At 39.6% G+C, this 27,970-nt stretch overlaps 3 protein-coding genes across 4 annotated transcripts in view; 1 reads left to right on the forward strand and 2 right to left on the reverse strand.

The window, feature by feature from the left end:
* Positions 1–6,617, reverse strand: part of LOC137295279 (mucin-2-like) — a 28,756-nt gene extending 22,139 nt beyond the window's left edge. The window contains exons 1-2 of the mRNA XM_067826594.1: positions 6,492–6,617; positions 5,542–5,621 (exon numbers count right to left, since the gene is read on the reverse strand). Of these exons, the coding sequence (XP_067682695.1) occupies positions 5,542–5,621; positions 6,492–6,617 (206 nt within the window). The remainder of the gene's footprint in view (positions 1–5,541; positions 5,622–6,491) is intronic.
* Positions 1–23,618, reverse strand: LOC137293538 (mitochondrial 2-oxodicarboxylate carrier-like). Of its 2 annotated transcripts, XR_010957486.1 has the most exons (10): positions 23,405–23,576; positions 19,850–19,982; positions 19,079–19,208; positions 12,263–12,370; positions 11,534–11,695; positions 10,795–10,976; positions 10,197–10,249; positions 9,901–9,979; positions 3,011–3,091; positions 1–1,266 (listed from the first exon to the last, which is right to left on the reverse strand). XR_010957486.1 is itself a non-coding variant. In XM_067824154.1 (9 exons), exons 1-8 carry the CDS (start codon positions 23,481–23,483, stop codon positions 9,918–9,920), a joined length of 909 nt encoding a protein of 302 aa, XP_067680255.1. In that variant the 5' UTR covers positions 23,484–23,618; the 3' UTR covers positions 1–3,091; positions 9,901–9,917. The 2 variants fall into 2 exon arrangements, 1 of the variants encoding a protein (XP_067680255.1); XM_067824154.1 differs by having other exon boundaries at positions 1–3,091; positions 23,405–23,618.
* On the forward strand, positions 23,604–27,551 carry LOC137293541 (small ribosomal subunit protein uS12m-like). Its single transcript, XM_067824157.1, has 3 exons — positions 23,604–25,174; positions 25,959–26,060; positions 27,051–27,551. The coding sequence occupies exons 1-3, from the start codon at positions 25,123–25,125 to the stop codon at positions 27,410–27,412; spliced, it is 516 nt and encodes a 171-aa protein (XP_067680258.1). The 5' UTR covers positions 23,604–25,122; the 3' UTR covers positions 27,413–27,551.
* The last annotated feature ends 419 nt before the right edge of the window (positions 27,552–27,970 follow it).

Below are 27,970 nucleotides of genomic sequence, written 5' to 3' on the forward strand. Positions count from 1 at the left end.
TGAAATATAATACCTTTATTTAAAAAAAGTCTCTGATAAAATATATTTTCCAATAAATGTTTCGGATAAAATCCTACGAAAACCTTGAGTAAACATACAGACTCTTTCATTGCACAGCCACTCACTGTCGCTCCTGTCAGTTCCATTTTAAATACCTCTCAAACAATCTACAGTGATGGTAATAAATGAATGATTGTGGAAATATCATTTCGAATTTGTCTTTTGTTTCGAATTTATATAGGGGCAAGTTTGAGATTTTTGGACACATACTGCAATTCGCCCGCCACTGGCAACAAACATAGTACTCTAATATTTAGTTCATTTTTCGGATGGGGACTACAAACATTTTGGATAGTTTTCTTTATTTGGTCACTATTTGCAGTGAATTCGTGTCACTTGTACTTAATGGGCCTGTAAAGAACACTCAATAAAAGCAAATCATATCAACAAAATCAAAGCTACCAAAGCGTATAAAAAAAACCCAACAATTTGCCACAACCAAACGTGTCTCTCCACCTGTAGCAGGTCATAGCCTCTCAAATTAGAAATGCATCTGTAACTTCACTATTTAATTGAAATTACCCACATCCAAATACACAACATTATCTCCATTTGATACCAAAACATAATTAACATTGAATTTAACACAATTCTTGTAAAATCTGGTCTGATTTTTAGATCAAGTTATTGCATAAGTACTAAGTTATGAAAATATGATAAATTTGATCCTAAAAAGCATAGTATTTGGATTTACTTACACAATTTGTTTGGCAAGAAGACATGTGCACATAGCAAACGGTAACAGCCACTAGCAAACATCTTTTCGCTGGAGTGTATTACAGGGTGTGAAATTGTTAGTCCAAGGGAGACAACCTATTCAACTGACTTTCCACCGGTGGCTACCTCATAATAACAGATTATCACTACCCTCACAAACTCCCTTACCAGCTAACTGTATTGCCCCGTTGACAGTAGTTCTAAGACTCATCACAAGATGACATATCCCCCCTGGTCCCCACATTTTGGAAAGGACAAATCATCTGACAGTTACTTGATGTTTTTTGAGACTAAGTTTCAATTGTTTCCATAGAAATCATGAAAACCATAAATGCCATATATCTGTAAACAGCAAAGGCACCACTTCAAGATCTGTCTCATATATCTGCCAAGATCTGTTGAAAGGTATGAAATGGTTTTCGACTTGTGGTCAGGAAATGAGGCCCATCCCTCCCTTTTCATACTAAGTCCGAATTGTTTCCATGGAACCTGGAAAAAATAAAAATGCCAAAACTAAATAGCAAAGAGCACAAACAAAACACACCTCCCAGTTTTGAGACTAAGTCCAAAAGGTTTCCATGGAAACTGACAAAATGATAGATTACAAAAACTTGTAAATAGCAAAAGGCACCACTCTAGGTTCTGACTGGTATATCTGAAAATGTTTGAAGAAAAATATTGAACGGTTTTTGACTTCTGCTCCAGAAACGAAGCCCATCCCTCCACATCGAGACTAAGGCACCATGGAAAAACAAAAAAATAAAAATGCCCCAAATCTGTAGGTTCATATTATTACATCTATCAAGTTTGATCTAAAAATATTGAACATGTTTTGAGTTATGCCCTGGAAACAAAATGATTACGGACGGACAGGCGGACAGACGAGGCGTCGACCATATCCCCCCGCATTACATGCCGGGGGGGATTAAAATGCACCTCAGTCAGTCAGTCAGTCAGTGAGTCAGGGAAGGAACAATGCTTGAGACTTTGAACATATACATGTGAATCCAATGGTACTACCATTAAATCTCAATTGGTCATGTTGATCCCATTATTGTTATGTGAATTCTACACCACGTTTTACCAGACACCATATAATCCTTGTGAATGTTGGGTTATTTTCATTCATATACTGTACTGTAAAGGAACCACTTTAGGTTCTGATTGATATATCTATCAAGTTTTGCAGAAAAATATTGCATGTTTTTTTTTAGTTCAGCTGTAGAAACAAAGCCCACCCCACTATTAGACTAAGACCAAAACATTCCATGGAAAAACTAAAAAACAAGAGTGCCAAAAATCTGTATATAGCAGATGACACAAGCATAGGTTCAAATTACTATATCTATCAATTTGGGTTTAAAACTGTCGAGTGGTTTTTGAGTTATGCTCCGGAAACAAATAATTACAGATGATCAGAGGGACTGACAGATGAGGCATCGACTATATACCTGCTTTACATGCCGGGGGGATAATAAGTGTAATGAATAAAAGTGTATGTTCCTGTTACTATTCAAGTCAAAGGGAAGTAACTCTTACATCAATTTGACCCCCATCCTTGCACCCAGCTTGTTCGATGTAAGAAACATGTATGCTTTTGTTCTAATTGACACTATAGCATGCTATCAACAATAATGTCAGGAGACAAACAACTGCAACACATCCACAATTCTACACATTGTACCATTACTCACTTCTCTAGCTTTTGGTCTCAACTCAATAGACATCCTCCTCTCCTGCACCATTAGGTTTCTGAGAATTCTATTTGAATCTATTCAATGCATTAGTTTTATTATAGTTTTCGCATGTACCATTCTGATTTCTATTTCCTGTTTCTACAAGTACACATCATATTGGGGGAAATTCTAACAGTTGTTGAAGATTATCCCTGATTATATCAATGGTTCATATTTCTCAGAAGATTCACAGAGATTTTACTTCACTTTGTATTCCAAATAAACATCACAAAATTTAACCCCAGGCTAATTTGTGCCCAGTACATAGCTCGTCAGCAAGATCAGAAAAGTTGTCTCCAAACAACTGATAACAGATGGTGACAAACTGGCTAGACAGCAGACAACACCACCATGCTAGTGACTCGCATGGTCTACCACATACCAAATGAATCTTACATGTATACACTTCATCAACTTATGTATACATGTCAAAGGTCATGTCCACTCTGAGGAAATGGCAAATAATGATGAAAACTATATGATCCTCAAAATGCAACCTTTCCATAGTGCCACTGTAATGCATCTCTGCCTTGAAAACAATTTTCACCTCTGGACTCTGGATTTGGGGAAAGTCGTTTCTGAAACAAAATCACAATTCTTGAAATTCTGATTCCTCAAATGCAAAGACAATCACAATCATGGCATGAATACTGAAGGCGGTATCTCTTAGTGCAAAAAGTTCATCTTTCAACTGAAAGTAAACTAAACACGTTTTTCAGAAAAAAAATGCTATTTCATATCTATCCTGACTCATATTAATGGCTTATCTTTAATTTTTCCAAAATGTAGTAGTTAGTTGGTTAGTTGGTGTGTGGTTTAATGTCGCACTCAGCTATATTCAAGTCATATGGCACTGGCCTGTAAATAATCTAGTCTCAACCAGATAATCCAGTGAGTAACAGCATGAGCATCAGTCTACAGAACTAGGATACAATGACATGTGTAAATGAAGTATAAATGAGTCTGACCAACAAACCTCATTTTTACGACAAGTATGAGTTGCTGAAGACCAATTCTAACCTGGGTTTTCAAGCGTTCAAAATATAGTGGCAGCACCCTGTGTTAAGTTCCTCAAGGTCAGAAAAACATTGCACCAAATATACCCTTGTGAAATTGCATGGACACAATTAGGAACTATTTGGAGCAGTTAGTTGTTCCTGCAACAACAAAGGACCAAACTGAGATAGTGGTTGGCACAACCAATACTGTATCTCTAGACACAGCCTTCAGAAATATAGTGGAATGACTTGAAGAGCTTAAGTCAAAGCTATTGCTCTGATTTCATGTAGCCTTGAGTGAGTGAGTGAACATGGTGTTATACTGCTTTCAGCAACATTCAAGCAATATCAGAAATGGGCTTCACTCATTGTATCCATGTGCGGACATGATTCCATAGTCCTTGAAACATGTTCTTTGCCGTTAAGTCTTATCTCAAGAGGTGGGTCAATGTATGGTCATTGCCATCACAGTTCCAGCTTTACTGAAGCTGAAATATATATCCTGATAATCTGGTTGCTACAGCTATTGTCAGATAAAACCAGTTGTGTAGCTTCTCAAACATCACTGGCGAGATGTTAGATAACTATATATTAAGATCCTAAAGCAGGTTTTTATATTTCCTCTGTTGCTCTTCCAGTCCATATGATCTCAAAAGAACTATGATTCTGTCATCCTTTGAGTTTTTCCCCTCTGACCACAGTCAAGACTGCACTGACTGTTGCCATATAGAGAGCTAATGTGACACCAGTAATCTGCTACTTCAGGAGGTGTCAGGGGCATAGCTACCATTATAAACAAGAGTCATCAAAAGATGACATATCCCCCCGGTCCCAACATGTTTGAAAAGACAAATCATCTGACAGTTACTTGATGTTTTTTTAGACTAACTTTGAATTGTTTCCATGGAATTCATGAAAAATATAAATGCCATATATCTGTAATCAGTAAAAGTCACCATTTCAAGATCTGTCTCATATATCTGCCAAGATCTTTTGAAAGATAACAAATGGTTTTTGAGTTGTGCTCTGGAAATGAATTCCATCCCTCCATGGAACCGAGAAAATAATAAATCACAAAAACCTGTAAATTGCAAAAGGCACCACTTTGGGGTCTGCCATACATATCTACCAAGTTTTACTGACAGATATTAAGAAGCTTTTGAGTACTGCTCCGGAAACGAAACACACCTCTCTCTTTTGAGACTATGTCCGAAACGTTTCCATGGAAACCCAGAAAATAAGAAATCACAAAAACCTGTAAATACCGAAAGGCTCCACTTCAGGTTCTGAATGATATATGTACCAAGTTTTGCAAAAAAATATAGAATGGTTTTTGAGTTTTGCTCGCTAAACGAAACACACCTCGCACACTTGAGACTATGTCCGAAACGTTTCCATGGAAACCCAGAAAATAAGAAATCACAAAAACCTGTAAATAGCAAAAGGCATCACCTCAGGTTCTGATCGATATATCTACCAAGTTTTGCACAAAAATATCGAACAGTTTTTGAGTTCTGCTCCGAAAACGAAGCCCACTCCACCATTAGACTAACAGCAACATGTTCCATGGAAAAACAAAAAAATAAAATGCCCAAACTCTGTTAATAGCAAAAGGCACAACTATAGTTTGAGATTATTATATCTACCAGTTTGGTCTAAAAATAATGTAATTTTCTGAATAAAATTGATATTTTATACTTATCCTGACTCATGCTAATTGCTTATCCCCTCTTCCCTGGCGAAGGTAGTGGAACACCTGAAAATCCCTTGAAGTTCCCTTCTAGAAAGAAGCGGACGTAAAATATACTCACCCATGTGTAGCCTCCCTTTTCCCTCGCCCTAGGCCACATGACAGGCCATGCTTGTTACTCACTCCTTGTATATTGCTCGACACGCGAATATAGTAATTCAGCGTTCCTGTGCAGGGCGGCTGGGAGGGCTTTTGTCATGAGTCAGGATAAGCATAAAATATCAATTTTATTCAGAAAATGATATATTTTTCCTTATCCTGACTAATGCTAATTGCTTACAGAATCCGACGGAAGCAGAGGTGGGTCAGGCCACGCTGGCTTTCAGAATTACGTCCAATAATTCCTCCGCCCCCCACCCTCTAAAAGGGAACTTGCATTGGAGATAATATGGTCCTGTTCTTCAAATATTCATTGTAGATTCTGGGGGGATCACATCCAGTCGAACTTATCTTCAGCCGAAGGTTTCGCTGACTGGAATGTGTGACACTGAAAGTAACTAACATCCTGCTAGTTTCCGATGCGACTAATTGTCGAGACTAGTTGCGACCCTTCTTCATGTACAAGTATCTTCATTACAAGTCCAGGGTCATAATCACTCATGCTAGTCTGTTTAAGACGTGTGCATGGACTTTCCACCATTATACTCCGCAGAGCATCTGGTTTCCACAAGTCATGTGATAAAATGGGTGACTGAACTCAGCGCCATTGTAGAGCTGTTAGTTGCTGAGCAACAATGATGAATGCCAGAGACGTCCTCCGTGGCTATGTCTCGTAGGTAGCGGTTGGCAAACACTGTGTTTGACCTCCAAAAGCAGCCAAGGCTCTGACTTCATGTGGGTTGGAGGCTCGCGGAGGTAATAATGAGGTGATACCCTTTCTAGCACTCAGGCTTGTCCGTAACCCTTCAGTTTGGCAAGCACGTGTCATATAAGTCACATAAGATAAGTAAAGCGCGCGAAAAAAAACTTCCGTCGCTTGAAGCTGATGTAGACAGACTGTCATCAAGGTAGATGTGTCGGAATTCTTTCCCCTGAAAATAATACCTTCATCTCTTGTGATCGAAGGTGTAGTTTGCAGTGGTATCTTGTAGTCGTCTCAAAGAATCTTCGTGACGTATTCGTCGTTGAGAATTCCCCAATTGAGACATCCACCCACTTGAGACGGTTGTATGGGAATGGCTGAAGGTATAGGAGACTTCAGTTGTTCAGACCCTAATCTACAATGTTTACCTCCTCTCTCTGGACTCTGGAGAACTGGGACTTGTTAGTGTAACGCTGACTTGTCTGCTTGAGCACTGTTGTCAAGGTGTCGATGGACTTGATCATCATGACTTCTCTGGAGTCTTGGGTGACCATCCTTGCTACGTCATTAATCTTGTCAACAAAGTAGATTCAGTTCCGCACTAGTTGAGGCGAGGTGTTCAGACATGAACTGCTGATCAATCATCTGAGTGACAAATGCTGACAGGATCACTCTCTTTTCCTCGGTGGCAGGTTTGCTGAACTTTGTGATGAGAGTCTCGCTCTAATTCGAAAAAGAAAATTCACGGCATATTTGGGTCGAGCCGAGCAAGTCTCTGGTCGTCTACTTTGTAAGATATGTTGCGGGCGAGACTGATGATGTATAAACTTCATTGACGTCTGGTGCTCTGACGAAGGGCTCCATATGGTGCAGAGGAAAGCGACAAACGTTGAATGATATTGATGTTGTTGAAACTTGGTTGCCGACTTAAATGTCGGAGATAACATCTCAGGAATCCTAGATATCGGAGGTAACGGAGAGAAGTGCATCAATGTCCTTCATCATGTAAGTATTATCTTCATTAGAGTCCTTGGATGGTGAAGCTAAGATCCGATTTGTGATCCATGATGTAACTTCAGAGTCCGAAAATAGGGCTTCCGACGACGATGACGACGCTCGATAATGTCTATCTTCATGCCTCCATGAGTGAAACATTCATTCCGTGTTGATGATCCCTCCTATAAGAGTCCACGGCTATGGAGGGTGATGATTGTTGACAGCGCCTTCGATGAACTGGGAGAGTGACGAAGACCTTCTGCGTTTACGAGTGAAGCCGCGAGTACACTCAATGACCTAGACTTCTTCGACCTAAACGGCCCTGCTTCTGAGATACAGGGAACAATACGTCAGACCCCAGACACAGCCCCGGAGAAATACCAGACATTTCACTGCAATGAATCTCAGTAGACGTAGTTAACAAATTATCCTAATTTAAATCACTTGTTTTAGACATGCCTAATGCAAGCTGCCATTGCTTGTCTCTAGCACGTCTGTAAACAGACCGTGTATAGAGTAAGTTCTGAATCAGACAATTCTATACAAAGTTTACAACGATTATTAGAAGAACATATGGGTTTGCACGTCGGGCAAATTAAATGAGGATCAACCGCCGACAGTCACAATCTACATAGTAGACAGGATTTCATCAATTGGGACTAAGTCTCAATTGCAGAAATACATGCTTAATATTGACATAATTACGACAAATTTGTTAATATACAATGCATATCCATCTCAAAAAAACGTATACGAGCAGAATTTAGTTTAAAGAAAACAAAACAAAGAAAGAACTTTTTGCTGTATCGGGACCCTCAGGTACTTCCAGCCGCCCACGTCGAGCGATAAGGACACAGACACGTGGCCTAGGGCGTGGGAAACGGGAGGCTACACATGGGTGAGTGTAATTTAAGTTCGCTTCTTTCTAGAAGGGAACTTCAAGGGATTTTCAGGTGTTCCACTACCTTCACCAGGGAAGAGAAGATAAGCAATTAGCATGAGTCAGGATAAGGAAAAATTTGAACGGTTTCTGAGTTATGCTCCGGAAACAAAATGATTACGAACGGACAGGCGGACAGACGAGGCGTCAACTATATCTCCCCGCATTACAGGGGGGATAATAAGCTTCATCTCCTGATTTCGAAGATGACCATCTAGCAACTAATTTGTGTCGTTCTTTCCTCGGCTTATTAGGAGCAGACTGACCCTCTTCTGTTCACCGACGTTCTCTATCAGACGACCGTCTATTAGCTACCTGCCGATACAGAGAAACTCCTCGTCTGACGTCTAGTTTCTATTACATTGACTGCAACGTTACGCTTCTTAGATACCTTCTCTTTAGATCCACCCATGCTTATTCACAATTCCAACTTATATTTTCATAGAGACAACATACCTGTGAAGGTCCCGGGGTAGAATAGGCCTTCAGCAACCCATGCTTGCCATAAAAGGTGACTATGCTTGTCGTAAGAGGCGACTAACGGGATCGGGTGGTCAGGCTCGCTGACTTGGCTGACACATGTCATCGGTTCCCAATTGCGCAGATCGATGTTCATGTTGTTGGTCACTGGATTGTCTGGTCCAGACTCGATTATTTACAGACCGCCGCCATATAGCTGGAATATTGCTGAGTGCGGCGTAAAACTAAACTCACTCACTCACTCACTCATAGAGACAACACACGTCCACACTGTGGTGCGACAAGAAAGAGAATGACAAGTAGAGGATGTCACGTGACAAGTAGAGGACTTCAGCTGCGTGTGCAGGATGATTGACAGGTGTCTACTGCAGGGGCAGAGGTCGGGTGGTCAGAGGCCAAGAAGATTTGATTCAACTTATGTTGACAGCACGTTTCCATGCTGGGTAGAAGAGAGGAAGAGAGATGCATAACGTGAGATAGGATAAGTTTAAAAATTTTAATTCAATCACCAAACAATTTGTAAACTGTACTGTGTTAAGTGACAAGTCAACTATATTTAAATTGCTGTCAAAGTTAGTTCGGGTGAGATGTTCATTCTGTTCTTGGTGAACACCACTTTGGTGGCTCACAATGAAAAGGTACAGACAGTTGCACTGTGATAGTAAAGGGGTGGGAAGGGATCACAATGAAAAGGTACAGACAGTTGCACTGTGAGAGTGAAGGGGTGGGAAGGGCCCACAGTTACACTGTGATAGTAAAGGGGTGGGAGGGGCTCACAGTGACAAGGTACAGACAGTTGCAACTGTGAGAGTGAAGGGGTGGGAAGGGCTCACAGTTGCACTGTGATAGTAAAGGGGTGGGAGGGGCTCACAGTGACAAGGCACAGACAGTTGCAACTGTGAGAGTGAAGGGGTGGGAAGGGCTCACAGTTGCACTGTGATAGTAAAGGGGTGGGAGGGGCTCACAGTGACAAGGTACAGACAGTTGCACTGTGAGAGTGAAGGGGTGGGAAGGGCTCATAGTTGCACTGTGATAGTAAAGGGGTGGGAGGGGCTCACAGTGAAAAGGTACAGACAGTTGCACTGTGAGAGTAAAGGGGTGGGAAGGGCTCACAGTGAAAAGGTACAGACAGTTGCACTGTGAGAGTAAAGGGGTGGGAAGGGCTCACAGTGAAAAGGTACAGACAGTTGCACTGTGATAGTGAAGGGGTGGGAAGGGCTCACAATGAAAAAGTACAGACAGTTGCACTGTGAGAGTGAAGGGGTGGGAAGGGATCACAGTTGCACTGTGATAGTAAAGGGGTGGGAGGGGCTCACAGTGACAAGGTACAGACAGTTGCACTGTGATAGTCAAGAGGGAATGATAAGTCAAGTGCAGTGGTATCTGGTAAATTGGTACTGTTTGAAGAGAAAGTTACTTACATGAAATCATTTGTTTGTTACAGATTTTTCTGCATCCAAGTAAATGCTGCCTCATATACCAGCAGCATGATTGCACCACCTACATTGAATAGTAAGCATAAAACATGTGAACACTATTGGCTTAAAACCGTATAGATGAAACGAAATCTAATCTTTGCAACAAAATACTTTCACACTATGTCCTACTATTACACTAATTTAGAAATTACTCTATGACAGTGGTGAAATAGAAGAAGAGGATTCAGTTGAACGGTCTTGAAATGACATGAAGTCTGTTGTGTGTTGGTGGGACATACCTGGACCGAGTCTCAATACTTTTGGAAGCAGACCCTTATACAAGGCGAGGAAGCTGGCAAGAAAATAGTAAACCACACATAATAAGCGGCATGTGATAGATATAAACTTGAAAAAAGACCTTCTCTACAGTTTACTATCACTCTTCTCTCACTCACCTCCTCTTCTGTCTGCTGTCAATCTTCACTTTCTACTATCACTCCCCACTCATCTATTTTCTACTGTCACTCACTCCCCACTTTCTGCTGTCAGTCTACAATTTCTACTGTCAGTGACAGTGACAGTGACAGTGACAGTGAATTTTCTATTGTCTAAATGCACTTTCTGTTGTCACTCTCCACCCATCTATTTTCTACTGTCTGTATGCACTGTTGTCACTCTCCACCCATCTATTTTCTACTGTCTCTATGCACCTTCCGTTGTCACTCTCCACCCATCTATTTTCTACTGTCTAAATGCACTTTCTGTTGTCACTGTAGCCATCTATTTCCTACTGTCTCTATGCACTTTCTGTTGTCACTCTCCACCCATCTATTTTCTACTGTCTCTATGCACTTTCTGTTGTCACACTCCACCCATCTGTTTTCTACTGCCACTCACCCTTCTTCCCTGTACACAGTTCTGATTGTTGCATTACATGTTCGATACTTTATCTGGCCAGGAACAGGTTGAGGACCCTGTATACGACTTTTCGCTACATCATACGGAATGTTGACACACGAAGCTAGGATGCCAGCACATAAACCAATCACAAACCGTCGCGCCAAATCATGCTTTGGATCCTGAAATGTGAGGGTAAGTGCTTTTTTTTATCTTTATAATAAAGAACCAAGAATTGTAAGTTTGTCAGATACTGTAGTGTTCCTCTGCACACTAATGTTGTCAGGTACTGTAATGTTCCTCTGCACACTAATGTTGTCAGGTACTGTAATATTCCTCTGCACACCAATGTTACTACTGTAATGTTCCTCTGCATACTAATGTTGTCAGGTACTGTAATGTTCCTCTGCATACTAATGTTGTCAGGTACTGTAATGTTCCTCTGCACACTAATGTTGTCAGGTACTGTAATGTTCCTCTGCACACTATTGTTGCTACTGTAATGTTCCTCTGCACACTAATGTTGTCAGGTACTGTAATGTTCCTCTGCACACTAATGTTGTCAGGTACTGTAATATTCCTCTGCACACTAATGTTACTACTGTAATGTTCCTCTGCATACTAATGTTGTCAGGTACTGTAATGTTACTCTTATTTAATAAGAAGTTGTAATCCATAAAGTTGTATGTTCATTTTTGAGTCACCAACTTCTACAAAGCTTATCAAACAATTAACTCACATTCATCTCTGGGACAATGGCCTTGATGTTATGGTAGAAACTAAAGTAGACCATGTTGAAGACACCATGCCTCCCAAGAGTGGCAGATAAGCCTTTGTTTAAACCTTTCAGACCAAAGCCATCCTTTGCTAAAATCTCACGAGCTGTTGCAAAAGTGCTGCTCTGCGAAAACAAATGTTCATTTTTAAAAAGGACACATGAAAATAAACAAGAAACTTTAGAAATCACTGTGTAAGGGTGCCAATACCCTAGAAATACTCTTCAAATGACAGACTTAAACTGTTTGCATACACAGACAAGCAAGGATATTAGAGGTACAACTTAATCGATTACGCAAACATGAATGTGCATAATACTTATGAACATATATGAAGTATGTTATTAAGTTAAACTTAATCACGATCTAAGCAATTTAGACAAGTTACTAATCAACTACAGACAATAGCCTATAGCTGACAACATTCTTGAACAGTGGCTAGGCATACTTCATGTATATGCCCAGCATAACATGCACTATAGATCACATTACACCAGCAGATCCAGAAATCATACATGTCAAGAAATGACAGTGAACAAGAAAATGACAATGCACAATGAAAAACAGACCATATTAGAAATGACGCTACTCCTATGCATATTCATGATCTTCAACAGTTATCACACTGTGTTTCTGCATATTTACTCATACTGGCATTCTTGTTAAAATGGAGGTGGAACTAGTATCCTCACCTTGGGCAAAGAGTTCCTCTCGGCCTGAAGCTTCACTTTGACAACTTCAAAGGGATTGATGACCACTGCCTCTGTTAGTCCTGAACAAAGTCCAGACAGTGTCAACACCTGGAGAAGAGCTTCTATCAGACATACTGTTCTTGACTCATCACTGTTCATTCATTAGTTTGTTTAATGTTACATAAACAGCTTCTTGTTCATTCATCATTGTAAAAAGGCATGTAAAGGCAAGAGTTTAAATTACATGGTTACTGGTGGCAGATCAGGGTCATGCAGGTCAGGTGGGAAATTCACACCAAGAAGGAAACATGCCTCCTTCTGATTCTTCATTACTTCCAGCTCAACATATGCAATACCAGCAAAATATGGTTGGCTGCATTTCATTGAGACCTTTCACAAACATTTTTTCCTCATTCAAATCCCAACTCCTTATAACAGAAAGGTTCATACGTGAAAAACATCCATGTAATACTAAGCTCTGCCTTCAGTGATACTATGGCAAATGAACCAGAAACCCCAGTTATAATGTTATGTTGTCTCAACTAGAGACTGAGTAGCAGTGAGTGAGTGAGTGAGTTTAGTTTTACGCTGCACTCAGCAATATTCCAGCTATATGGCAGCGGTCTGTAAATAATAGAGTCTGGACCAGACAATCCAGTGATCAACAATATGAGCATCGATCTGTGCAATTGGGAACCGATGCCTGACCATCCAATCCCATTAGTCACCTCTACAACAAACATAGTTGTCTTTTTATGGCAAGCATGGGTTGCTGAAGGCCTATTCTACACCAGACCTTCACGGGTCTCATCAGCGAGACACAGTGAACTTGATTAAAACAGACATTTGGTATCCAGACACCCTATGGCCATTTTCAACCAAACTTTCACTTGGCAGGAATGTTTCAGCAGAAATAAAGCATATGTATATAATTTCCTATTTTTACCAAAGTACTATCCTTCAAAAGAAAGTTTCAAAGTGAGCTAAATTTGATAAATAAACTGAAATCCTTAGTATCTGTTAATCTGCTTCTATGGTCTAGTTGGGTCAGTATTAACAGATGACAATGTAAGCTACTTAGTAAACCAATCAGTGATTGAGTGCATTGGGTTCAATGTCACTTTTAATGTCACCTTACGTATTGTTACATAACACTGAATTGTACTGCTGCAAAACACTTATCAATGTCTCAGATTCCTAGATCTTACACTTTCTAAACAATTCATAATGGCTTTCACCACTTTTTTCTCTTATTCTTTAAAAATATGAACAATTCTGAGACAATGTAACACCACAAATATTACCTGCCCTTACAAACATAGATTACACTCAGCAAGCAGTACAGTCGTAGCCCATCACAGCAGTACAGTTGTAGCTCGTTACAGTGTAACACAACTAATGTTACCTGCCCTTACAAACATACATGACACTCTGCAAGAAGTACAGTTCTTGCCCATCACAGTGTTGTAACACCACAAATATTACCTGCCCTTACAAACATAGATGACACTCAGCAAGCAGTACAGTCGTAGCCCGTCACAGTGTAACACCACAAATATTACCTGCTCTTACAAACATAGATGACACTCAGAAAGCAGTACAGTTGTTTCCCATCACAGTGAAACACCACAAATATTACCTGCTCTTACAAACATAGATAACACTCAGAAAGCAGTACAGTTGTTGCTCGTCAAAGCAGCACAGTTGTAGCCCATCACAGTATACACCACTAATGTTATCTGCCTGGAATTTAGTGCTATCCAAGTTGAACTACTGTAATAGTATTTGATATAACATCACCAAAGAACAGATGGACATGCTTCAGCGCATTCACAATTCTGCTGCAAGGATAGTCACATGATCAAAGAAATCTGTGCACATCACGCCCATACTGACAAACTGCATATGGCTACCTGTTGAAGCATGTGTTCAGAATAAAGTGTTTGCCCTGGCCTATCAGTGATATTACCAGTCAGTACCTTCCTACCTGTCAGAACTCACACACATCTACCAACAATCTAGAGTCATTCGATTTGCCCAATAACTCTGTCTCTGTTCCAACCCCCATTCTCTTCCCACAGAGGCTACTCCTGTCATATCTTCCTATGTAACCTCTGTTCTAATACGGCCATATTTCCCACACATCGAGAAATCCCCTTCTGGCAAAAACTTGCAGCAGGAATTATCTCATCTCCCTTGTTACTTTCCACTCAGAACACGCGTTACATAGACTTAGCTCCAATATGACGGCCCAGAAAGTGTTGGTTCATCAACCTGTAAAGGAAAGATTCCGTATTTCATGTTTAACTGAAAATCAGAAACTGGCAATAGAGAGTGCTGGGATCAATCGCCATGATGTTTGTAGAAACAAAAACTGGTAGTGGCAAGTTTTCCCGATGCATTCGGAAATTACCAATCTTGCGAATGATCACTCTTGAAACGTCTCTGATTGCACAACTAAATCTGAACGCATCCAATCGCGAGTCTTGAACACTTGCACCATGAAAGGGCTGTATTAGAACAGAGGTTATGTAGGAAGATCTGACAGGAGTAACCTCTGTGGGAAGAGAATGTCCAACCCCATGTCTGAGATGATTTGGTCCGAGAACATTTACTTACAATGCCAACACTCTCTGGAATAAACTCCTAGGTCATCTTAAGGGAATCCTTACTCTCCAAATGTTTAAATGTTACCTGCCCTTACAAATATAGATGACACTCTGCAAGCAATACAGTTGTTACCCATCACAGTGTAACACCACTAATGTTACCTGCCAAAACAAACAGTTGTAATCACCAAGAATAAAGAAGCTTGAACGTCTTTTGTACTTCAAAGTATTGCAATGTTAGACAAATGTTGAATGTTGGGTTATCATCTTATTCTTTAAGTTATTATTTAAGCACCCATTTTCCTTTTTTTATGTTTTTAGTAATTTAATATTTTATGTTGTACTTTTCTCAAGCTCTGTGATACAAAACAAATTCCATTTAAGGTAATCAAGTATTGTCTTATTTTGTCTTGTAGTATACTGCAAGGATGGCAATTTTCCCAAATGTTTTTCTTATGTTGAAAGTACATGCTGCTCATAGAGACATGGAAGATTATAGACAGTGACCCTGGCTATTTCACTAGTTACATTTACAAGTTAGTTAAGTTGGATTTAGTATTCACTATAGAGATTCGAACCAGCACTACGAGGAAAAAGTGAGTATACTCTAAGTGAAAGTGGTGTAAAATAACATCACAACAGACAGGGAAACATCAAAAGACCGCAGTTTGCGCATTAGATTGTCGACATTTACTATACAGGGCACCTGTGTATTCCTTTTAAACCTGCTACCAGTTAAGAATATACAACACACAGAATTTTTAAGCAGTGGTCAGAACATAACGCATCCAAAACCATTAAATCAGGAACAATATATTCCAATATGATCTTATTTTGGCAGCAACATTTACTATATATTTATATACACATATATTTGGAAAATAGTTACCATTATGTAATTGTATAAATGTAATTATTACTGTATAACAATACTGAATGAAATATTTAAATAAACCTAATACAGTAGGTTATGACATAAGTGAACAGTTTGAATATTATATACATATATATATCAAGTATGGTTAAAGGATTCCCATTCTTTTTTGTAGCCATGGTCAACGCAATGACATCCCTTGTTCAAGGTGTGTGAACTTTGATCACTCAATCCATTGTCATCCAAAACTAAACCAGAAACGTCCACTCATTAAAAAACAAGGACTGGATGACTCAGTACTCAAGAATTATCATCCCATTTGAAACCTCACATTTCTGTCAAAATTAACTGAGAAGGCTGTGAAGATGAGGCTTTCATCACACCTTTCAAGATACACCCTTCTTGACAAGTTTCAATCAGCTTATCAACCAGGATACAGGACTGAAACAACACTTCTGAAAGTTTCCAGTGAGTTATTTACCACACGTGACCGTGGTAGTGTCGGCCTATTGGCGTTGTTGGACTTCTCTTCTGCCTTCAACACAATCAATCACAAGAGACATATAGGACCTTTGAAGAATTCTATTGGCATTGTCGGAGTTGCTTTAGACTGGTTCACATCTTCCTTACTGAGAGGTTTCCATCTGTTATTATCCATGGGGTTTCCTACAGCAAGCATCTTCAAATGTGGTGCTCCTCAAGGATCTGTTCTAGGACCAGTTCAATATACTATCTACACTCTGATCTGGGAAAACTCATTTCATCCATCAAAACTGGTCCCCATTTCTATGCTGACGACTTGATTCCTTCCTACCTCAGAATGCCCAGACTGTTGTCTCTCATATGGGTATCTGTACCAGCAACATTCAGTATTGGATGAACACAAACATGTTGAAACACAGACAAGATAGAAGCCTTGTTGATTGGTACACATGACAAGCAGTTTCATCTGTCAGTGTTGGACAGTCTCAGGTTCTTCTGACTGATAGTGTTAGAAATCGTGGAGTTATCCTGGACAACCACCTGTCAATGGATCAGCGCATCACTAGGACTTCCAGAGCTTGTCACTATCATCTCAGGAACATCGGCAGCATCTGGCAACAGTTGTCTACTGCTACTGCCCAGGTGCTTGTCAGGAGTTTAGTGCTATCCAAGTTGAACTACTGTAATAGCCTTTAATGTAACATCACAGAACAGATGTACATGCTTCAGTACATTCACAATTCTGCTGCAAGGATAGTCACATGATCAAAGAAATCTGTGCACATCGCGCCCATACTGATGAACTGCATCTCTCATGTATCACAAGCATACACTTTGTGTCTTCATTTGGTGCATTATATGAGTACTTATAAATGTACTTATTATTATGGTTTATATGATTAAAAACACAATGTGAGCTTATGATATCAGACCATTTGATGTATGCAGTAAGATGAACCATGTCACACTAAGGGCAAGTATCATGTATTGAGGATTTAGCAGTCATCAACAAGCTGTAGTCTCATTTCTGCCAACTTTTGTAAGGGCATTAATAGTAAAGGAACTCACATTCATTTTCCATGTAAAAAGAGTCCAAGCTGGAATGTAGAGCCTGAGATGGCCATCATCCCTGGTTACCTGTTACGTTTATCCTCTCCATGCACTCTCTTGGTCAAAGTGCTGCCAACAAGTCGTCCAGCCAACCTGTCCACAAGGAACCAGAACCCATGATGGTAAGCCCCCAATGGTACAACTTCTCCCTCCTCTGCTGTTCTTTAAGCTGTCAATATTTGGCCTTTGGCTTCTTCTTGACAATTCACTGGCTCAGTTCCCACACTGAAAGGACATGGTTCAAGTCCTGGAAACTATACTGGCTACTGTGGCACTAGCAGGGTGTGTCTTTGTGTTCCTGCAGCATTTTCTGTTCCATATCAATAATTGTCAGAGGTTCCATAGATGTTGTGGAAACTGGCTCTTGGCTTTGTCCTTCAACCTCATACCTGTCTGCACAGCTAAGCTACCATGCTTGAGAGGATTGTATTCCCCAACAAAACCTAGTTTTTGTCTGTGGGTGCCACAATGTAACAACACAGATTAATCTTTGTGAGGCAGCGATAACCTCAAGCCTACCATGACCATCGTCCACTTCGTGATCCCAGCCTGCAGTCATGTCCCTCACCCTCATCCCACCCCATGCTGTGCAGCTGATCCAACTCACCAGATCGTGCTACTTGCTTTCCTGTGGCCTGGAATGGTACTTCTCACTGACTGAATTAAACATCTTTTTTACCTCCCCTTCTGAAAAATCATCCATCCTGTGGGAAAGAAATACACTTGGTGAAGCTCTGTAAATGGGGTTGATTGGCACTTCCAAAAGCATCTCTGACCATCTTCAAAAGGCCATACACTTTAGCTTATGCTATAAGATGAAACAACACAGGATTTCTTTATGTTAACTTTAGCACACACAGGTGTTCCTTCATTGCATGTGCATAAAAGGTTTGGAAGGGAGATAGGTAATATTAGTGCCTCAACTAATTATGGATAGTTGACAGTGAAGAAACCTTCTGTTGAAATAGAGGATTTGGGGTGCTGATGTAAGAGAATTTACAATTCCTTGTCATTGTATGAGTATTGCAATGTCTTGTGAGAAAAAGTCATTGGAAGTAGCATAGCATGAATATTCAATCACAGCATGAATCAAACACTGAAGTCGGTTGTATGTACTAACAACAGGAATAACATGAATAAAGCGTGTAAATAATCAGAAATAATGCTTCTGCATGTACTCATTCCTCAGACAAGAAGTACTCAAAGATAAGATATGTTTATAGTGACAAACCTTTCATCCAGAGGAAAAGTCATATATAATACACACACACACATCTATATGACACTAATATAAAATTCACGACTCAAATATGACTGACTCTCTGTTGACTGTCACACAAATGAATGAAACATATATACATCTTTTAAAAGTACTTTAGCATTTCAGGACGACAAGCAAAATATCTCGAGATTGAGAGCCTCCAAAAGTACAAAGACAGAAAGTCCAAAACAATAATTCTTGATGAAATACTTTGAATGAGGAACAGAGCACCCAAACTGCTGGTGGCAGGAACAATGGAGTAGTGTTTACCAGGTTAATAAACATGGCTCTTGCTGAATTGCTGAGAACATATACCAAACACTACTGGGCAAAATTGCATCACAGCAAGAATAATCACACAACATAGTTTCCTTCATGTTATTTTCATGCAATCAGTGTTGACTTAATTTTTACAGATTTATTGGCCATATAATGGAACGTTAAGTCACACAGTTGAGATTGTACTTCTGAGCACTCACCACAGGCTGGCTGAGGTAGTTGCCATAGGAAAACACATTCTTGTAGCGCTCAAATGTGAAGAATTTTACAGCTCTTTTTGGTGTTTCTGCCATTAAAGGTGGCAGGATCCCCTTGTAGAAAGACAGTGCCCTGAAAATGTAATCTACACTGTACAAGGTATCATCTTTGGATCCACACAAAGACCCTACCACCAACCACCACACACAATCTACACTGTACAGGGTATTACCTTAGGGTCCACACACCCACTCTACCACCATACACAATCTACACTGTACAGGGTAATATTTTAGCATCCACACACCTAATCTACTACCATACACAATCTACACTGTACAGGGTAATATTTTAGCATCCACACACCTAACCTACCACCATACACAATCTACACTGTACAGGGTATTATCTTAGGGTCCACACACTTAATCTTCTACCATACACATTCTACACTGTACAGGATATCATCTTAGGGTACACACACTTAATCTTCTACCATACACAATCTACTCTGTACAGGGTATCATCTTAGGGTCCACACACTTAATCTTCCACCATACACAATCTACACTGTACAGGATATCATCTTAGGGTCCACACACTTAATCTTCTACCATACACAATCTACACTGTACGGGATATCATCTTAGGTTCCACACACTTAATTTTCTACTACACACAATCTACTCTGTACAGGGTATCATCACTTCAGTTCTCGGCTGAGAACCTTATCAGTATATTATGACTATGAGTTAAAATAACGAAATAGTTACCCTTCATTCCTGTACATCTTCTTGACACAGTCAGCAATAGAATTGTATCTTTGGACGTCATCTAGTCCACCCTGAATCTGGATCCTGGTCTTGATGAGGTCAAGGGGGTGCATGATCGACACTTCCACAAAACCTCAACAAACAAAGTACACAATGTCACTGTGATTTCCTCAATATATAGGATATACTCAGAGGCATGGATCTTACAGCAGCATGGATCCTTTGGCATGGATGTTTTGATTTGAACTAGAGAAACAATGGTTGAAGAAAAACAACCACGCGGTTATTTGAAATGCCCAAAGATGCTATGCCTAATGGCCATTTATGATGCCAGCATTTAGTAAAGTCAGACCACATTACAATTTACAGTGTTCACGTTAACGCTGAAAACTGAGTTTTTCACGCAAAAAAATAATAAAACCACACAAAAAATATTTTGGGTGCGTGTTTAGGACACAGAGATTCTGATTTACGTAATTTTAAAAAGTTCCTTAAAACTGCAACATATAGACAAACAAGACATTATAACATGATTCAGGATTGTTAAAAAAATTTCATGTGCAAATCATTTGGACTGCATATTTATAATTTTATTTCTGTAGGCACTCATACAAAACCTACCGCGAACACTGCACATTAGCGAGGGGAAATATTTGAGAAGCAGAGTCTTCTGTTCACCTATAATCAGGTTTTCCTCCTTCACCAAACTGACAGCAGATTAAGAATCTGCTGGTGAATGTTACATATAGCCATTTGTTCATTTCTAGAGACTGGCATTATAATGTTAGATGCGATAAAAGCAGCTGCAAGGATTCCAGTGTTTGTTGTGATTGAACTTCAATGCTGTGAGGTAAAAGATGAGACTTTGTAAATTAATGTTTTACTGTTTGGGGACCCAAGAGAGACATTCTGACATGACTTTCACACCAGACTACATATTGCTTGTGTTGTAAAGCAGTAATTTAATCAGAACAATGTTGTTATGTTAGCCTTTCAAACAAGACCCTCGGATTTCTCACCCATTGAATATGTCTAGGATGAATACAACATCTGAATCTTTCAACAATTTTGCACAAACTCTGCCAAGTCCCTCCTTGAATATGGAGTAATATTCCCCAGGACATGTATCAACATTTAGAGACATCAGTAATTCAAAGGCACCAAGCTTGCATCTGTGCTAAAGGTGGACATACTTGCTACTGAACATGAGAACCTGCTTGTGAACCATCACTTGTGTTTGGGCACTTGATTGTTCCAACACTTCGAACCCTCTGCGTATTCCATGTAATAACATTTCCTTCGCTGCAGTAAATGTTTTGACACTGATTTTGTGTGTTATCTGCATGTCACAATATCTTTTGAGTATGTTTCAGCCAAGATAAATTGGTGTTACAATGACCATACTGATTTTGAGTGGAGATGCAGACACAGTACTGATTCAAGTACATGGGTGAACTGGCCATTGAAACCAGTGCATTGTTCTACACATTCCAGTTATATCTGCAAGATAATATGCATTAAACGGCAAACTATTACTGAACATTTTTACATTCTGCTGTTTGTTTGAATAAGGACACTGACATCAGCAGTCACACAATACATCTGCTTCCTGTAAGATGCTTTCTGAAAGTAACACTGCAACATGTATAAATTTTCTTGCCATATCATGAAATTTTCATAAAGGCCAATTGTTTCTGCCAGCTCATCAAATGTGCGACATTTAAAAGACAAATATAGAATATTCTCAACATTACTGAGCTCATTCACTGGCAATGTCTTTGAAGTTATGTACATCAAACAGCTGACACCACAGGGTATTGATCTGCTTGTGTATTTTGAAACAACATTGACTTAAAGGTCACATGCAACGTAAAATACAACTTTGCAGATTCTGATACCTTTCGGTATGCACTTACTAAAACAAATCATCAAAAATGCCAATTCAACTGATAAAGTTGAAAAAAAAAACGATGAAAAAAAGCCCGCGAAATCGGAGTTCAAACGATTCACTAAATTTCCCCCAGCGCTGGTGGAGAAAGTGGTTTCAACAGTTGTGCCGCGCTGCGCACATAACGCATGCCTAGTGAATAGGTTCACAGAGCTTGAAACAGTATGCCTGCCCGGAGTATGAGGCCGTGAGCAATAGTCTAGTCTTGGTTGTGTACACAAACAAGTAAATAATCTACTCGTTATATAAAAAAACTTGCTGATTGTGGTAAGCAGCCTCTGTCACAGAATAAGCTCAATGTCTGGTTTATTGACACCTATATGTCTGTCTGTCTGTCTGCTAACGACAATATGCAATACACAGCTTCAATCATTGACCACACACAATTTGAACTTAACATCAGCTATACGCCATAAATAAAATAATCTGATTTATGACTCGTGCATCTGAGTCCTGTCTCTGCCACATTATGTAATTAGATAGGTGTGATACTTGTACACATGACATGTTTTTATGTCTGTGTGTTGCAAACAAACTATGTGTACATCCATTTTTCTTGGATGACTGGATCTGATGGAAACTCTTGTCAGTTTCAAGTCCTGCTTTGTACTTACACGAACGACAGTTTCCAACCGCACCGTAGTTCACCATCTCTACAGAGATGACTTTCTATTGAATCGAACACAAATTCAGAGAACATGTATCTACAAAACTCAACACCTCTATATACATTCTTTATGGATAAACAACTTCTTCTAGTGCATATGATTTTGTTTGACAACAATGTATGAATCCATACAGAAACGACGCTGCAAATACAATAAAAGAAGTTGTTATCCATAAAGAATGTTCTTGTGACTCGCCATACTTCTTAAATGCTCATCAAACAGATCATTTTTCTGTACACACAATGAGCCCTCAGCATATCAGCAAATGAACCGGCCAATCGGAAGCGACATTACACTTGAGTGCACCCCCACCTGCTATGACTGGGTTTGGTCTTCCGATGGCTTGTTTCGAGGCAAATAAGCCCAAGTACAAAATACTGCACTTTTGAATTGTGACTGTATAATATAATTATAATTATAATTTTGTTTATTTATTTTTTTCGAGCAGCAATGTATATTATATGTCATGAATAATTGATAATTGTATTTTAATTATGTTTGAATTTTTGGTTGCCTGTGACCTTTAATCCATTTACAGTAAGGCTTATGGTTAGCATAGGGTTTATGGTTATGTTTAGGTTTCTCATAAAACCACACAGGCCCCTATTCCTGGGCATAGGATGATTCAAAACATACCAGGTTTGGGGAGAACAATCACTCCAGATTACTAAATCAATATACAAAGTAACAGTGACACCATACCCCAAGCCTCCATCCTGCCTTAATGCAATGCACAAAATCAGGATTTTGGAGGGGCGAGGGGTGGGGGAGGGTGTCCACATTAATCAGAAATTATTTCGAAATGTTGGAGGGATGTGGGGAACATGCCCCTGGTACATTTTTGGTGAGGAGACAATTATCAGGGAACAGTGTTTAAGAGTATTGAGGTCCTCTCCTACAACTCCACCCACCTCCCCTACACACATCATGTGACATTACCTGCACATCCACCAGCCGCAAACTGCATCGTCATGAGTGTCAATGCACTGTGCTTGTCAGATATTTGTGTCGAAGCCATTTTACTTTGTACAATGACGGTGACAGACCACGGTGATCACTTGACTACTTTAGGCATGAATGAGGTGTGGGATGCAACTGAGATAAGCGTGAACAGTCCGCAATTTCGTTAAACCCCATTCTCTGCGGGAATACTTCCGGTTAAAAGTAAAATATGTGTCAAGTAATATACGGAATATGTTTATAGTTGTTTGTTTTTGCAAGGAGTAACGCACTGAATAAGATCTCAGGTTATTCTACGGTTCCATGTTCCATCCAAAATACGTGGCCCATGTTCAATTTTTGATTGTCAGTTGGATGTTTTCTGGTCCCCGTTACTGCTACTGCTAGCGTGCCTACACAGAAGAGAAGTTTCTGGATACTCCAGTCCTGGTTCATTTACCATGTACGAAATAACGGTTTGTCTCCAAAATTGATTGGTACTTAGCCCACAAAGACAATGCGTTGTAGTACATGCTTCTTTGGTGAAAGGTTCACAGTGCACATCGAAATTTCCGAGGTCGAAGGAAAATGTCTTATCCTCATACAAAATATTGCGAGAGACTGTACGCCACAACGTGGATGCCCTTCAGAGAAACGTCCGAAATAATGACCATGATTTGGAGACGGGGAGTAGTTCTCCAAGAGATTTGAGTAGGAATAATATTGCATAACCGTTTTGGTGATTCGGGTAAACAGTTGTTTTGAAAATTATATTTAGAAAGTAATTAGTTTAAGTAGTCACTTCTGTCGTGAATCGGGTCGTTTGAACCTGTGAATCTGAATAACTGTGCAGTCCACTTTACCATTAAGCGGCAGAGGGTATGTATGTAAAGCAATAAACTGCTGTGAAGCGTTTCAGTCTACTCTTGATGTATTAGATCGGGTTCTGTTTCGATTTTGCGGTTGACTATTTCCATACACAACCCAATGCAACACTCAGATGTTTTTATGTTTAAAGATGAAAAAAAATACCAAAAGGTTAAATTTCTGTCCTAGCCTAGGTTTCGTGTGCGTGAATATTTTATGGATGATACATTTGTGCTGTCTTAGAGTGCGGCACAGTAAGTTTAAATTTTGAAATACCCACCAAATTTAATACGCTTTGCACAATCCACTTTACAAGATACAAGTATACACATGATCGAGCAGCAACACGAAGCTTCCAAATCCTTGCATAGAAAATGATTACTGCAAGGATCACAAGCGTCATATGTGCGAAGTTTTCACACCTGTTCCCCCTTCGAGTAGGTAGTGGATCAGTTCATGGCACGCTCCCTCCCAACCTTTCACAAACACGTCTTCCACGCACCTCATTCTAATCTTGGTTGGACAGTAGTTGGATATTTTCTCAACAGAAAGTATTAATGGATCATCACAATATCATTATTTAGTTCATAATATGAAGTATCAAATGCTCAAATACTGAAAATTGAGGGGTCCTTAACTTTTTTGTTGAGCTTTTATAGATGAACCAGGCTTGTCCAAACTCTGTGTTAGCATGTTGGACTTGAGTCATTCAAAATGTATCTTGTTAATGGGTTTACATGTATACTGATCAGCTGACTGGACTTGTTTGATAATAACGAAGTTAAAATATCGGATGTATCATCACTCACCTGTCATGGACACCTAGTACAGTCACTAACGCCTAGTAATGCATGAAGAGCCATGGTGGAATAGGTCTTCCGCAACTCATGCTTTCTACAAAAGGTGACTATGTTTTTTTCGTAAGAGGAGACTAACAGGATCCAGTTGGCTGTCTTAGTTGGAACAGTTCATCGGTTCCCAATTGTGCAGATCAATGCTCATGGTGTAGATTACTGGACTATCTGGTCCAGACTCAATTATTTACATACTGGTGCCATATAGCTGGAATATTGCTGAGTGTAGTGCAAAACTGAACTCACTCACTGACATCTAGTAGGGCAAGTTAAGGTTCATGCAGTCCTATAATTTCATTTTGATGTCATTTGTTTGTTAGTGATCACTGTTTTTAATTCATTGATTATGTTTATGACTAGAAAACACACGCATATTTATTTCTAAACATTGCAATTGATTAGCAAAGTCATCTGAACGTGTATGTTATGACTGGAATTAACATTACCTTTCACATGTGGTGAAAAACAACTCCACAATGTAGTGCAATTACCCAGTAATATCTTTGTGGAATATGTACGGCACGTCGATGGAATTTACACATTGGTGTTGTTATTTAACAGTTATTGAAAACATTGTCCAGCAATGGCCAGGTGTTGGTGATTTGTGTATGACCTACTCTACTATTTGATAGTTGAACAAATGCTAACAACAGCAGCAAATGAAAGTATGCATAAAGTAACTGAACAATCGACGTGAATAAATAGTTCTTCCAAATCTTTGCTAGTAATGAACTTTGCTCACCACAAATGACAAAGTTCAGTCTGTTCAACATAACAAAGTAACTGATAGTCTCCAGTCTTCACCTCTCCCATATGAAATATGTTTGTTTCAGTTACTGCTATGACTCAGCTTCTTGGAGCATGTCGAGCACTGTGCACTGCTGTAGTATCAAGCTTCTCTCAGTACCTGCTACAGCGTACCCACCAACACACAGGTATGTGCACTGTGAACCCAGCTTCAAATAGTGGAAAACCCACAAACTCAGTGATTACTATCACTTTACTCTTGAGAAGAGTGTTACATTACAAACAGATTATAAACATCCTTTTGATTGTTGATTGTTAACTTCTTAACAATGTTGTGTTTTTCCAAGTGAAAAATACCATAACATGAATCAAAACTCTGCCCTAAGTAGCAGATGAAGTATAACAGTGTTTACGATGATGTTTCAAACTAACATAACATTGGGTCCTGTAAGTTTCAGATGTCTGTCTGACCTACTGAAAATTCACAGGACCCACAGAATAAAGTTCAACAAACATTTCAGATTTAACATTTCTTAATATTGGCATTGAAATGATTAACATTATATAATGACAAACATTATAAACATGAACTTATAAACACAAGTGTTACATGCCACAAATAACAACTTCAGACAACATTGTTATTTATTCAGTCTGACGCTGGGGCCAGCAAGTTGGGGACTTCTGTCTGACCATTGGCAAATCTGCCAGATTTGTCAGAGGGTCAGACACTATTCGTGAACACTGTATTATCTTATCCCACACATAAATGTCTTTTCCTGACAGGCTGAGCGCTCTTCTATCATTTTTAATGTACCCTACTTACAAGTGAGTAACATTTCTATGTACCCGGCTGGGAATGCAGAACTCATCTGGTACTTCATGGAAGTCATTCTTTATCTTGAATATCATTGAATTATGTATTATGCACAGAATTATCAACGTTTTGCAAATGCTGATTGATAAAAGGGAGATAACTTGAGCATGCTAAGGACAGTCTTTGACATGCCCTGGTCCTTGAGCATGCTTCAGTCAGTCTGTGACATGCCCTGGTCCTTGTGCATGCTCAGGTCAGTCTGTGACATGCCCTGGTCCTTCAGATTCAGTCAAAACTGAAAAAGATATATCTAATGCTGCTATTACCATGAATTACTTGTACATAATGGTTATTTTTGCAGGATGTATTTTTAACCAAGTCAGAAGCATGTCAACTCTGAATCAGATGCACAGGCGAGGGGCTTTCAAGAGACCACCGCCTAAGCCTGGTCCACTTGATTGCCGGCCATTTCTTCGTGGTGTTGTCTTGAGAACTCTCATTAAGAAACCAAAGAAACCAAACTCTGCAAATCGGAAGTGTGTCCGAGTCCGATTAAGCAATGGTAAAGAAGTGACAGCTTACGTTCCTGGAGAGGGCCACAACCTGCAGGAGCACAGTATCGTGCTTGTTCGAGGTGGAAGGGTGCAGGATCTCCCAGGAGTTAAACTCAAGTGCGTCCGAGGAAAGTATGACCTGACACATGTCAAAAAGGACAAGAAGTGATCCCAGTTTCAGTAATCAGTGAATGAAAGAGTGACTGCCATGTTAGAGAACTAGACGTTATGAAGTGTTTGAGCACATGAGACAAACATTTCATTCTGCATGGCATCTACTTGGATGAATTAAATCTTGCAAATACTGATTGCTGCTTGCTGTCTTTGTTTGTTTAGTATTGTAAGTGAGAAATGTATATATTTCTTGGGTGAGTGAATTAGTAAAGGGGCATCCCTCCTTAAACTTCAGTTTGAGTACATAAAATACATTGTCAGTATAGAACATCTGTTCTTGTCTACAAAATATCACATCTTTAACCCTTTATCATGAGGTAATACTTATAGATGTCATCAGTACTGACAATTATCGGGATAATTTGGTGAAGGTTATATCTTTGACGACGTAGTCACATAGGTAATGAAACCTGTGGGTTTATATATATGCTCAGTAACATAACACATGGATTTGAAATTACTGGTACATGTGGAATTACTAATGAAATGGTTCAGAGGTGATGTTTACAAAAGTCTGGACAAGCAGACTAAGACTCCCACTTGCCCCTCCTTG

Source organism: Haliotis asinina, chromosome 8, assembly GCF_037392515.1.
Source record: "Haliotis asinina isolate JCU_RB_2024 chromosome 8, JCU_Hal_asi_v2, whole genome shotgun sequence".
In the NCBI taxonomy this organism is placed as follows: Eukaryota; Metazoa; Mollusca; class Gastropoda; order Lepetellida; family Haliotidae; genus Haliotis; species Haliotis asinina.

Excerpts from the sequence above, each read along its gene's own strand:
- LOC137293538 (XM_067824154.1), bottom strand. The coding sequence starts at position 23,483 with ATGGCTTCGACACAAATATCTGACAAGCACAGTGCATTGACACTCATG. Across the intron at positions 10,977-11,533 it reads CCATTGTCCCAGAGATGAAT|GATCCAAAGCATGATTTGGC; the intron begins GTGAGTTAATTG and ends CTCACATTTCAG. Across the intron at positions 10,250-10,794 it reads ACTGTGTACAGGGAAGAAGG|CTTCCTCGCCTTGTATAAGG; the intron begins GTGAGTGGCAGT and ends TTTTCTTGCCAG.
- LOC137293541 (XM_067824157.1), top strand. The coding sequence starts at position 25,123 with ATGAAGAGCCATGGTGGAATAGGTCTTCCGCAACTCATGCTTTCTACA. Across the intron at positions 25,175-25,958 it reads ACTCATGCTTTCTACAAAAG|TTACTGCTATGACTCAGCTT; the intron begins GTGACTATGTTT and ends TGTTTGTTTCAG. Across the intron at positions 26,061-27,050 it reads GCGTACCCACCAACACACAG|GATGTATTTTTAACCAAGTC; the intron begins GTATGTGCACTG and ends TTATTTTTGCAG.